Source organism: Dipodomys spectabilis, unplaced genomic scaffold (assembly GCF_019054845.1).
Source record: "Dipodomys spectabilis isolate Male_0828 unplaced genomic scaffold, ASM1905484v1 ptg000006l, whole genome shotgun sequence".
Taxonomy (NCBI): Eukaryota; Metazoa; Chordata; class Mammalia; order Rodentia; family Heteromyidae; genus Dipodomys; species Dipodomys spectabilis.
The window spans coordinates 18,629,610-18,643,380 of NW_024870683.1; the positions used below are offsets into that span (position 1 = coordinate 18,629,610).

At 42.5% G+C, this 13,771-nt stretch overlaps 1 protein-coding gene across 2 annotated transcripts in view; it reads right to left on the reverse strand.

Annotated features, from left to right (window-relative positions):
- Positions 1-326: 326 nt before the first annotated feature.
- Epb41l4b (erythrocyte membrane protein band 4.1 like 4B) overlaps positions 327-13,771 on the reverse strand; it is a 137,629-nt gene continuing 124,184 nt past the window's right edge. For both annotated transcript variants that reach the window (XM_042697407.1, XM_042697400.1), the window contains exons 23-25: positions 11,972-12,040; positions 6,041-6,186; positions 327-3,480 (exon numbers count right to left, since the gene is read on the reverse strand). In XM_042697407.1, the coding sequence (XP_042553341.1) occupies positions 3,411-3,480; positions 6,041-6,186; positions 11,972-12,040 (285 nt within the window). In that variant the 3' untranslated portion in view covers positions 327-3,410. The remainder of the gene's footprint in view (positions 3,481-6,040; positions 6,187-11,971; positions 12,041-13,771) is intronic.

Below are 13,771 nucleotides of genomic sequence, written 5' to 3' on the forward strand. Positions count from 1 at the left end.
TATCACTTGATGAAGGGACAAAGCATGGTATATCCATATAATGGTATACTATTTAATCATAAAAAAGAAATGAAGTCCTGATACATGTCATAGCATGGATGAACCTTGGAAACACATTTAGCAAAAGAAGATAATCATAAAAGACCACATATTATATGATTCTGGTAACATGAAATGGCTACAAAAACAAATCCATAGAAAGAAATCCACAGACAGAAAGTTGATTAGTGGTGGCCCACAACTGGAGGCCGGCGGGGGAGGAATTAGACAGTGGTGGTGTTTGCACAGCATTGTGAGTCCATGAAAAAACACTGAATTGTACTCAGTAAGATGATCAAAATGGTGAATTTTATTTGATTATTTTAAAAAGCTGTGATCTTTGAGATGGTGAAAGAAAAGAACAATGACATCAAAATATCCCTGTACTATTTGGGGAATATAAAATTCTCAATGCATCCTGGTGGGATCTTCTGAATGCTCAAGGACTTCCTTTTCAAACATTTCAAGCCTGAGTATCTTCTATGCAGTTCACAATCCGTAAGCCCTGAGGTAGAGGACGCCCAGACTCTTGCAGTAACCCATCACCCCCACCAGGAATCGGTAGCCACAAGTTGGACTCAGCTTCAGAATGATTATCTGAGTTCAGGAGGTTTTCTCCTGAACCTAAAATGTGTGTTGTTGTGACATTATGGTGCTGTTGTTTTGGTTTCAAGTACATGAAACTGGTGAAGCAATTGTACAATTGCTTTTAGTCGCTGTGTATTGACCCAGTACAGAGTTTCCTACCCAGGTAACAATGCTAGGCACCCATCATTCATTGGAAGTAAGCAAATAACCAGGACAAATAGCTTCAACAATGGAATCCTCGAGATTTTACTGGTCAGAGGTGAGCTGCCACAGGTACTGGGTTTTCATATACAGTAACAGCCAACTTATTTGTGCTCAGACTTCCAGTGACATCACACTTCTGAAACACCTGTGAACCCAGGGGGAAGTGAGGACAAAGCAGGAGACTCAGAGCTCCTGGGAAAACAGCAGCCAAGAAGTTCATGCATCCCTCCTCAGAAGCAAAAGCAAACCTGATGACGATGAAATACAAAATATGTGTTTCCTGGCTCCCCAGGAGACTTCAGTGTCTCTTGGAGGTTTCCACTATAGAGCAGGAGGTGGGAAGTACACACCTCACAAAGCAGTGTGGAAGGGGAAGAGGCTGATGGATTGCTAGGAGGTGACAGCCTCATGTTCTACAGGAACACATTTTGTGTTGGAAACATGAAAGAAAGGCTAGCTGACGCCATTTTACAAGTACAGCTGGGAGTGTGCCAGGGAAGGGGGGTAAAGACCTCCCCAAAGTACAATTGCCTCAAATAGTTCCACTGATAGAGCCGACAGCAGTAAAAAGCCATGAGTGGAAAGAGCATCATAGCCTATCAAAGGCCAAGCTAAGCCCCATACTTCTTGATAGTGCCTGGTGACATCACTGAACCATACCAAGGTACAAAAAGGGCTCGTGTCTATAATGATGACCATGGTTCACCAAGAAAAGGTTAAATACTCTCCAGTATACTAGTTACTAAGGCAGGCAATTGTGTAATACACCTTAGAAAGATTTCCCTCAAAAAAATATTAAAATTTTAAAGAGTCAGCACTTAAAGGGTTACTCCTTGGTTATCTGAATATTTGCTATACACCTCACTTACAGCAAAGCTAGTAAATGAAGCATTGCTTTTTTTTTTATAGTCATTAGTATCAAATTATTGGCACCATTCATTTATAAGGAAAGGGACAGGAGAGCAAACTATATAAAACAACATAAAAATACAGTTCTGGTACAAATGTATGAGATCAATTCCACTTAACAAGCCATCATAAGAAATGAATGGATGGTTTACACACAAGGAAATACAACTAGTAAATCATCACATGGAAAAGTGCTGAGCCTTGCTAGCAATTAATGAAATAAAAAAAAAGTCTCAAGAACTATACATATATATTAAACTAGCAAAAAATAAATTAAAATGGCAAAACCCAACACTGGCAGAGCTATTGGTAAATACAAATGCTTATACATTGCTGGTGGCATCATAAATTGTAGTGGGGATTCAAGCATTCAGGGTGGTAAGGGGTTAAACTAGATGACCTTTAAGGTCCTTCCAACCCAAAGATTGGTTCTTTCTAGAAAGCATTCTGGCAATATAAAACAAGAGCTATAAAATATTTCATGCTCTTTGACCTTATAATCCTTCTTTGAATATATTCCCAAAGAGAATAATCCAAAGGAAGGAGCAGATTATCTTTTTTTTTTTTACAAAGACATTCATAGCAGCACTATTTATAAGAGTGAAAAAAATGGATATAACTCAAATATCTAGTAATGAGGAAAAGTGAGATTAGTCATATTCCATGGGTATAAAGACATTTAAGTTGGTAAGAGTAGGATCTGTTAAGGAGCTAAGTGTTAGGTAGGGAAGAACAAAGAGAATGTATGCACTGATCAAAGCTATGTAAAAAGTGTGCATATTCACTGAGAAAGCTAGGGGAGTAATTTAGAGTTAAGTTTGTGGCTGGGGGTTCCTTTATTCCTGCAAAGTTGTTCAAATGCATAATAAAAATTTAAAAACACATCTCTTGAAACTATATAAAAAAAGGAGTAAAGTTTCTTCTGGTCAGGTTTCTAGCAATAGGACAGGAATTGATCAATTTTCCTTTCTGGAAAATCCAAAGGAATCTTCTTGATATCAAATCCTCCTAATCTTGTAAGAAAATTTTAAATAAAGTAAGCTAGAATTTCTGACTTGGGGTCCAATGGTAAATTCTATTTCTTTAACAAGTTCATACATTCTTTTTTCAGATTAAGTGGAAGGACTTTCCTGTTGTGGTAATATGAAACTTCCTTTCTTTAGTTCATCTACTCAAGTCTGAATGAAAAGAAAAGGCTTTATAAGATCTGGGTATTTATCAGTGTAAATGAGAAAAGCCATCAGTAAAGAATTATTCTCTCAGTACAAATGATCCTTTTAACAAACAAAGCTTGGTGCAAGTGTCAATCAGACAAAATCACATGGTTGAGATTGTTAGCCAAAGATTCCATCTGTTAACCCCTGTGGTTATTGACAGATGCTCCCAGATACTTCTGAGTAGGAATTTCTGCTTTCCCCTCTGGCTACTCCTAGACTTACCAAATCCTGTCTCCATTATATTGAGCAGTAGCAAACATCTAATGCTCAGGAGACATAAAATAACTTTTCCAACAAAGTTTTGCCCCCACTGGGCTTCTGCTAGCTAGCTAGCCATGGAGACCTGGGCGAACACAGCACACACTGTGTGCTGTGCTCCAGTGAGCACACAGGGCCCCGAGAAAGGAAATGGACAGAAGGCACGGTGCCATCTTCCAGGCGACAAGAGGAGTGTCACAGTTCAGTCATCAGCAGTCTTTTCATCATTTTCTCTCTCTCCAGTTCCTGTCGGAGTGTCTCAGCACTGAAAAAGAGCAATTAACAAAACAGTGAGACAAACTCTCAAAACTTGTGGACACCCGTACAGCTTAAATGTCACTCCCTTCTCCAGGGTTGTTTCTGGAGCTTGGTTCTTGACTTGCATTTTCAGACTCCTAAGGACATTGACTAGCTTATAGTGGTGTGAAATTATTTGGCTAGTTGTGGACTGACTACTAGTCAGTGGCTACTGACTACTAGTGGTTTCCACACTAGCCTGGGGATCCCTCGGGGGACTCATTTCATATCATTCATCTTTAAAATTCCAGATCCTAGCACAAGATTGAGCAGCCACTCGTTAAAAGTCTCTACAGTGAATGAGATGTCTAGATTTCCTTAAATAATTCTTTCAATTCACTCCACATGCATTTGTCACAGAGTCTTAATTGATTAATGTCCGAGGTAATGTCTTCCATGCATTTTGTTTAATGACTAAAATGCAATAAATTTGGCCTAGGGATATAACTCAATGGTGGAGCACTTACCTAGCACAAGAGAGGTCTAGAGTTCAATCCCCAGTGAAAGGAAGGAAGGAAGGAAGGAAGGAAGGAAGGAAGCAAGCAAGCAAGCAGGCTGTGGTGGTAGACACCTGTAATCCCAGTTCTTAGAAGCCTCAGGCAGAAGGATCCTGAATTCAAGGCCAGCCTAGGCTACATAGCAAGACCTTCTTTCAAGTAAAAGGAATAAAAATTTAAAAAGAAATATTGACTGAGCCAAAAATGGCTGTGTAAGGGGCTGTTTCCCATTTCTTGGCCTTCAGTCAATTACATAAAGATGTTTTGTTTTGTTTTGTTTGGTGGTGCCAGGGCTGAATCCCAGGGGCTTCTGCATGCAATGCAAGCAAGCTACCACTAAGAAGACATGTATTTTCATTCATCTGCCTCATCAATGAAATGATCTCCCCTCTCCCCTCTATGTTTCGTTTTGTTCTTTGTGATGTGATCTTACAGAGGCTGGTCTCAAAGTTGTTCTTGGCTCAAATGATCCTCCTATCTCAGACTTCCAAGTAACTGGGACTACAGGTATATGCCACCTTACAGGGCCTAAGATATATATCTATAAAGGCACAGACTAAGTTGAATACTTTCACTCAGGGTAAGAGTACATTTCTGCTGTGACACACACACACACACACACACACACACAATCCCCAACCTATGACATCCCAAGCCTCCTTAGCTATTAGGAAGAAAAGTCTAAATAAACCTCTTATTTTACATATTGCTAGTGGAATTAAACGTCAGTAATTTTGGAGGTTACAGAGCTGAGCAGTCCACTACTAATTTCTCCCTGACTCTGTTGTATAGATAACACCTCTGCTGTGTGGGCTATGATGATAATCGTTGCCTAGGTGACTCTTCAGAGACTTGAGGGACACTTTTGCTTGGAAATGCTGGCTCTTCACTAGGGCCTACAGACCTGGCTGGGTGACTGGCATGGGATAAAAAGGCTTGGCATCACATTGTGTCTGTTTTCTTTAATACACGATCTAGATTTGCTTTCCTTTTCTCTACCCCTTCTTCTCTTAAGGCCAGAGATGCCTACTAGCTCCCATGATGGGAAATACCAGACAATAAAAGGAGCGAGAAGAGATAGAACCTGAGTTCCTGGAAGACCTCAGTCTATAACTAGAAAGGACACCAATGTTCCTCCTCTGTATTAGCCCCCTCTCCCTTCCTATTCTTTTCCTAGATCTGTAACCTCTCATCTCTGTAGAATAAGAGACTGATTTACCCAGTCAAGATTCCACTTCTCCATTCCACTGCCATTGAGTCAACGGCAGTCTCTTGAGTCAATGGTTTCATCAAGCAGCAGAAGAACCGGACCTGGCCTAGCCACATTGCACCCATACCCACCTTTCTTTGTGGTACTGGGGTTTGAATCCTGGGCCTCATACACACTAGGCAAGCACTCTGCCACTTGACTTACACCTCAAAACCTTTTGTTTTTATTTAAAAATTTCTGCTTATCTCAGAATCCTCCTTCCTCTACCTCCTGAGTAGCTGGAATTACAAGGGTATGTCATAGTGCTCGGCTCACAACGGCTCTTTAATCTTCCTTAATCATGTCGGGCGAGATCCACCTCTGGAACCTTAACAATGGCGGTTCCCTGCTTTAAATGTACTCTTTCTTAGATAGCTAGATCCTGTTCCACCTTCAGGTCTCTGCTTACATTCCACCTCAGTGAGGCCATCCCAGCCTTTCTATTTGCCTTTCTTGCATTTATTTCCCTCTTTAGCACTTGTCAGTATTATATGCACACAGATGTCCACATTTATTTGTTGTCCTGCCTCCATCTCTCCCATGCAGTTTAGCACATGAGATGATAAACGTCATAATCATAGGCCTTTATCTATTCTGTTCACTATCATCCCCAGTACCTAGAATACAGCCTTCTCCTTCCATATATTTCATTAAATACTTGCAGGATAAATGAATGAGAGAGTGAATGGCAGGGTGAAGATGTCACAATACATTTAACCTCAAGTCTGTGCCTGGATCCCAGGCTCCAGGGTTAGCTGCTGTCTTCTGCCAATCTAACTTACCTGGCTGCCAGGGAGACAGGCTTCCGGGTGGTATAGATGGTCTGCACTGTGGACACGGTCTCTGTCAAAGGCCTCAGGGTCGCTGCTGGAATCAGTGGGGAAGACTGGCCAGGACAGCATTGTAATTTACTGTCTCTAAAGTCTGCCTGGAAAAGAAACAGAAAAGAGCAGATCAATCTCAATTTCAGTTCCATTTTCACACTGTCAGCTACTCTCTAAGCCTGACTGTACAGTTCCCGTTATTTTTTAATAATAGCTAAAATCAATTGTCATTTTAAGTGATTTTACTATGTGCCAGACACTATGCTAAGCACTTCCCATACATTACAACTTGACAACCTCTTAAAGTAGAGCTCATATTTCAGCACATCTTTGGCACCATCAGTTGTAAGATGCATCATTTTACACGTGCCACAGAGAAAGGAAAACGTGGCATTCAGGTTTGATCATGTTGTATAATGTAGAAGACATCCTGATTTCAGAGATGTTAAAAAGATGAACAAACATACATCTTAGAACTGATGTTATGAGAAAGAAACATGGGGCTCAGAGAGGCTAAGAAAGTATAAAGAACAGTATTTCTGACTCCATAATTGGTTTTCACCAGTATAGTTTCATACTTAGGTGATCTAAAATATGGCCTCAAAGAAATATCTGTATGATCTTGAAACTTGGTAAAAGGTCTAATGTTCAGGTCTCATCCGAGACTTTGGAATTGGGAAGTGTGTGGATCAATCCCAAACACATATTGTAATAAAACCCTCTCCTTCTCTCCAGATGATTCGCATGCACCAAAATTTCATTCTAGAGCACACAGAGTAGCATGGAGAGTGGAATTTCTGTCATTTTCATTGTAAGCAAAATATGCTTATTACTTCTTTTATAGAAATCTTAGAGGGTAGTATCTAGGCATGGTGGCTTATGGATATATTATTCCAGCACTAGGGAGACTGAGGTAGAAGGATCATGAGTTAAAGGCCAGAAAAGTTAGACAATATATAAAAGCAAATACATGAAGAAATTCTTTACTATTGTCATTAGTAAATTTCCTCATATTTCCTACATGGGGTGTTTTTGTTTTTGTATCCTTTTGAAAAAGACATCTGTAGATTTTTGTAACTTGATTCTTTATGTGAATTCATGTCAGTAAGCCATACATACAAAAAATTACACATTTGTCTTTCATGGCAGCAGTCTTTTGAGCTGGCCAGCAGACTCCTCTGGCTTACTACTTTCCAGGCACATGGTAGCAGTACATTTCATTGCTCCATTGAAATTAGACATGACCACGTGCCTTGCTTTGTCCAATAAAAAGTGAGTTGGTACTGAGTTTCATGCCATTAAAAGATTAAGGACCAGTGTGTGATTTGTCATCTTTCCTTTTTCTCTTTTTTTTTTCTTTTTCTTTTTGTTGATTTTGTTGTACTACTTGTTAGGCAACTGATTCATTACCTTGAGCTCCAAGAAGAACAGAGTCCTTGATCTACCATGATGTAGTATGTGTTGTGAGGAGGAAATTCAGGATGTTGTTTCAAAGCACAAAAAGGGTTAGCCTATCCTGGCTGATAAAGCAGCTGGGGTAACACCCCTCTCTGCATTAGTAAATAGTAAATGGAGTACGGCGGCAGGCTTCTGATATCATTGTTGGGACACTGGCATTGATGATGAAAGCCAGAGCTGGGTAAAAGTGCTGGGGCCTAAGTACAAACATGAGTGGTTGTGGCAGTCCTTGCATTCTTCACTAATTGAATGGTGGGAAGCCAGCTTTACTTAAGAATGACCTGGAGGAGCCGGGCGCTGGTGGCTCACGCCTGTAATCCTAGCTACTCAGGAGGCTGAGATCTGAGGATCGCGGTTCAAAGCCAGCCCGGGCAGGAGAGACCGTGAGACTCCTATCTCCAATAAACCACCAGAAAACCGGAAGTGGCGCTGTAGCTCAAGTGGTAGAGCGCTCGCCTTGAGCTGAAGAGCTGAGGGACAGCGCCCAGGCCCAGAGTTCAAGCCCCACGACCGACAAAAAAAAAAAAAAAAAAGAATGACCTGGAGGGCTGGGAATGTGGTTTAGTGGTACAGTGATTGCCTCACATGCATGAATCACTGGGTTCGATTCCTCAGTATCACATAAACAGAAAAAGCTAGAAGTGGTGATGTGGCTTAAGTGGTAGAGTGTGCTAGCTTTGAGCAAAAAAGAAGCTCTGGGGCAGTGCCCAGGCCCTGAGTTCAAGCCCTAAGACCTGAAAAAAATATTTTTTTTAAAGAATGACCTTGAAGAAGCAGTAAAAATTACTTATTAAATCTCAACCCTAAGTAATTATCTTTTTGGTATTTGGTTCCATGAGGAGATAAATGAATGAATGAAACAGAAGGACAGAGACAATTAGAAAAAAAGAGCATGGGACCAGAATCTGGCCAGAGCCAGACAGGGGTCCTGGCTGTGATTAGAGTGAGAGAATATTTGGGGCTAAACAGAATGGGGTTAGGCCAGGAGCCTGAAAATCTAAGACTGAAGGAAGGCTGTTTGGTTGGTAGGGGCCAACATACTGAGTACCAGCAGAGGCCCAGGTAACAGTCTTGAGTATGAAGTAAGAACTAGACTCAGAACCAAACCTAGTGGTTGAAGCCATGCTCAAGACACATGCTGGATCAAATGACAGACTCGGTACAGAGTTCCCCAGAGCTGCTAAACTCCCTCCATAACTATAGCCAGGATAGGCCTGGAGGCCTGTAGAGAAGCCATACCCACAGGAAATTCAAGTGTCTTGACCTTAGTGAGAAGAAGAGAACATAATATGTAGGGGTGAGAAAACTGGAAGGCTGAGACTTACAAATTTGGCTTCTGCTACCAATATGCTACTTTCAGCATAGTCTCTCCCCACTTATGCCCCTTGCCCTCTTGTCTACTCCCTTCTCCTAAGTTTACTGAGTGGGGCATACAACTGTCCATTCCTTACTTCAGATGGATGTTTTAAAGGCAAAACTATCACGGCAAAAGACAAATTCATTGTCTCTCTCAAGCCAGGCTTCTTCCAGGTTTACTTTCTGTTATGGTTTGGATAGGAAGCGGTTGAAAGATTGGTCCCCAGCTGGTGGAACTATTGAAAGATGATTGGACGATAAGATGTTAAGTTCATCAATGGATTAATTCATGGTGAGTTTATAGGTGAATGGGCTATTAGGAGGCGGGACCTAGTTGGAGGAAGCTGGTCATTGGAGGCGTGTCTTTGAAGAGTGTGTATCTGGTCTCTGACCTCCCCTTGCTTCTCTGCTTCACCATGAAGTGAGTAGCTTTCCTTCACCCTGCACCTTCCACCATGTTTCTGTCTTATCTCAGATTTAAAAACAATGGAACAAGCCAACTGTGGATTCAAACTTCTGAAATTCTAAGTAAAAATAAACCTTTTCCCCTACATGTTGTTTCTCTCAGGTATACTGTCATAGAAAGAAGAAAGCTAACTCATGCTCTTTTCTCTGTGAGTTGATTCACCGTTCATCTGAACTACCTGTAACTCTCTCCTTCATCCAAGTCTTGAATCTTACCAGCCAGCAAAACTGCTCTGGGGCAAATCAGTGCATTCCTTTCCCTTCAGCCACTGTTCCAGATTTCTAGACTATTGTTCTAAACCCACTCTATATCTGGACTTAAATGTTTCCCCTACTGTGACCACAGGGATCCAGTTCTTTGAAGACTTTCTATTGCTTTTGGGATAAGGATGAAAATCCCCATGTGGCCCACACAGCCTATGTCCCTTCCTCCCCTCACACTCTAGGCCCTTGCTCTGTGAATTTTGGTCTTTTGGCCTTCTCTACAATCCTTTCAATGTGTGATGGCCTCTCCCTCTGTCGGCTCCAGCTGCCTTGGAGCCACTCTTGCCCAGTTCTTAAAAGTCTCAGCATGATGTCTGACATTGGCTTCCTGTACCATCTGGGCCCTCAGCATTCAAGAAGGGCTTCCCTGAGCATCTCACAGCACTGCCAAGGCTGGGCAGGATGCCATGGCGCCCCACTATGGCCAATGGAGGGAAGTGGAGTGGAGTTTCCAGCTGGGGTGTCTTGTCCAGCAAAACTGCAGGGGGCTGAATGAGGACCTGGGCAATGGCACGGAACTCTGGCACGGCTCTGTGGCTCTGCCCTCTCATTAAAGGGCAGGAACTACAAGCTCTAGAAATGGATTGTTCTAGGAACCTGCTTTTCTCTCTGCCCGAACTGCTGGACATCTTCCCACCTCCATTCATTTTCCAAAACCATCAGCCACTGCTCCCTCTCTTCCCTGCTCATGTGGCAGAAGCCACCTCAGGTAGAGATTGGAGTCACAAATTGGGCTTTAGGGCTCACCCTAGGCCACCTCACAGAGCCTCTAGATAAGACAGAAACCACTGGGAGGGGGCCCCAGGGGTCATACAGGTTGTAGAATCACACATTTTGATTCCTGGGAGGAAGAGAGGAGGAAAGGACCCTGCTCTCCTACTTGTGCTCACTATAGAATGAACTTCTGTAGAAAATTTCAGTAAGAATGAATTGAGTAGCTGGAAAGAAGCATGAGGATTGCTGAATCGTTCTCCATCTGTAGATTCTATGGGAAACTACAACATTTAAATATTTAAAAATGTTTTGCAGAGTTAAAACAAACCGCCCAGCAATGACAGCAGTGGTGAGAGGTGGTAACAGGAGGCCGTTGCCAGGACTACCTGTTCTAGAGTTCTTTGTACCACCTGCTTCTGTGGCTCCATAGACATCCATTAGCACTGCCAATTGGGGGACAGTCTATGGTTAGGAAGCACTTTCCAGCTCCTAGTTATTTGTGATCCTTACCTTATTGAATGCAAGGAGGATATTCCTACTATTACCCCATTTTAAGTAAATGGAGGTTGGGGGCTCAGATTGGTCAAGTGACTTACAGAAGTTCTCATACCATCATCAAGATGGTAGATCCAACCCACTCAAACTGAAGATAAATGTTCAAACAAGTGCTTGTGCATACGTGTTCATAACAACATGATTTATGATAGCCAAAAGGTGAAAAAAACACCCCACAAATCCCTACGAATAAATGTGTGGAAAAACTTGCATTATATCCATACAATGGGATATTATTCCACCATAAGAAGAAATGAAGTGTCCACACATTCAACACAGATAAACCTCCAAAACATGACAGTAAGTAAAAATAGCCAACACTGCACATGCCATGCAGTATGATTCCATGAATAGGAATGTGTACACATGGTAAATCCACAGAGACTAAGTATAGGTTAGAGGTGTCAGAGCCAAGGCAATGGGAAATTGGAAAGTGACTGCTTAACCAGTGTGGAGTTTTCTCTGGGGTGGTAAGATGTGTTGGAATTAGAAGTGGTCACTACACAACATTGTAAATGTCCTAAATTCTACTGAATTGTCAGTTTAAGCCAGGTGTCAGTGGTTCATGCCTGTAATCCTAGCTACTCAGGAGGCTAAGATTTGAGGATCACAGTTCAAAGCCAGCCCGGGTAGGAAAGTCCGTGAGACTCTTTTTTTTAATATACTTTTTTATTGTAAAAATACTGTACAGAGGGGTTCCAGTTACATGAGCAAGGTGATGAGTACAATTAACCACCAGAAAACCCGAAGTGGCGCTGTGGCTTAAACTGGTAGAGCATTAGCTTTGAGTGAGGAAGCCCAGTAACAGTGCCCAGCACTGAGTTCAAGGCTCATGATCCACAAAAATGAAAAATTTAAAAATAATAATAAATTAATAAAAAGCTGTCAGTTTAAGATGGTAAATTTCATAGGAATCGCACATCAATAAAATAAAGTAGCTAAATTGAATAGGCAGACCCGGAATCCCAGCTCTTCTCAAGCTCATGTAGTTCATCAGAGAGCAAAAGCAGCTCACTGTTAAAACACCATGTGGGAACATTCAAAATGCAGGCAGGTCTCCTTTCTGGGTCTACTTACGGTAAACGGTGGCCCCGTAGTAAAAGGATCAGGAAACGGGCTCAGTGGGTCAGCTGGGAATGTTTTTATCTTCAAAAAAGAGAAAGACAAGAGGATTAGCATCCACTTAAGAAATAAAGTTTTATCACCTCTGGCAGCGTACCCTTACGATTGAACACAGGGGCAGCTTCGTGGGACCTCTATTCTTCAGGAGTTGGGACACAGTTCTATCTGTGTCTGGTGTTCAACTGCGAGGCTGCTGTCTCATTTGTCCAGCACCTCATGCTTGCTTCACCTTGAGCTCCTTTCACTGGGGTTGGTCTGGGTCAACCAGGCATGCCGGGTCCAGGCCTGATTCAAAGTGATAATGATGCAAGCCTGAGGTGCCAAGGGTGACCGCTGAAGGTGTCTCCACAGTTGTGGGGTATGGCAGGAGGTTCTTTGGAGGTCCATGCAGGACACCATATCACAGCAGGCAGGTACCAGGGGCCTAGGATAATTAAGTCAGAAAGTAGTCTATCTCTCTCTAATGACTCATTGCTGGACTGCCTGTGCATTTGGGCAATAGAGGGAAACTTCAAGGGAACCCAGGAAAGCATGCCAGAGTCCTGTTTTCAGGACTCTGAAAACAGAAGGCATGGTGCTCAAAGTAAGTACCCAGTGTTGGGGACAACTACTGAGTAGAGCTGGTCTGAAGGAGGCTGGATGCCCCAGTCTGGTCAAGTAGTGATGGCCCCGAAGACTCTAGGCTTCCATTTCTTTTACTTTGGTTATTTTGCCTTTGGCTTCCTGGAGGCCTTGTGGAATGGGAGGGTTTCTTCCTTCAAGCTGGTACACCAGCAGGTCAGGGAAGGACTTGGTGATTCTGGCACCAGCAGTGCCTGGAAAGACTGTCTATGGTGGATGTGGACTGGATCACCTGAAGTCAGGGGTACAGCCAAAACACCCAGGCTACCTCTGCTTAGTGACAGGAGCCTCATGTCTCGTGGGGTCATGCCTGTGGCACTTTCCCCCACTCTAATGGGTGGGAGTAAGGGAAGGATGAACAGATGCACAGCAGACTAGATCTAGGCTGTGGTTTTTCTGAATGGGTAGAGGAGGTCTCAACCAATGTAGGGACAACATTGTTGCAATGTGTACGGAGATGTCCAGTCCAACCTTGCTCCTATTCCTCCACATCTTTTTTGTTCTCTTTAAATATCTCAAGATTCCCAGAATGGGCTCCGAATCATAAAAGATTCTCAGGGTGAAGCTTTGCAATACTTGCTTCTAGTCCTGCCTAATGGGACAAACACAGTGTTCTAAAAACAATGTCATAACAAAAAGCAACTTGCAGGTACACCACCCTGGGACATTAGGAGGTACAGGGAAGTGCTTTCTTATGGACTATTAAGAGATGGGAAAATTAGCAACCACAAAGAATCATTTACACCAGCTGTAAATAAAACAACTAGATCCCCAAGATTCCACTCTATCGTTGACCCTGTGGCAGATCACATTCACTATTTTCAGATAGCTCTGTCAGTCAACCTAATCACTCCATTGGGCAAAAACCAGTCACACGACATTACCCCACAGAGCCTATAAAATCTCCAATGTGAAAAGCTACATGTGTTCCCTTGAACAGTGACAGTATGAAGCCCATGCCCTCAGCGAGGGACTGGTTAAGTAATGCTGGACCATTCGCTGAATGGAGTATAGGTTTTCATGTTGAAGGTGGCAACAAGAACAAGACAGAAACAAGACACCGAGTGAAAAGAGAAAAACATAAAATGATATAGCTACTTTAATTTATGATGCAAACTTATGAATGGAAGTGGA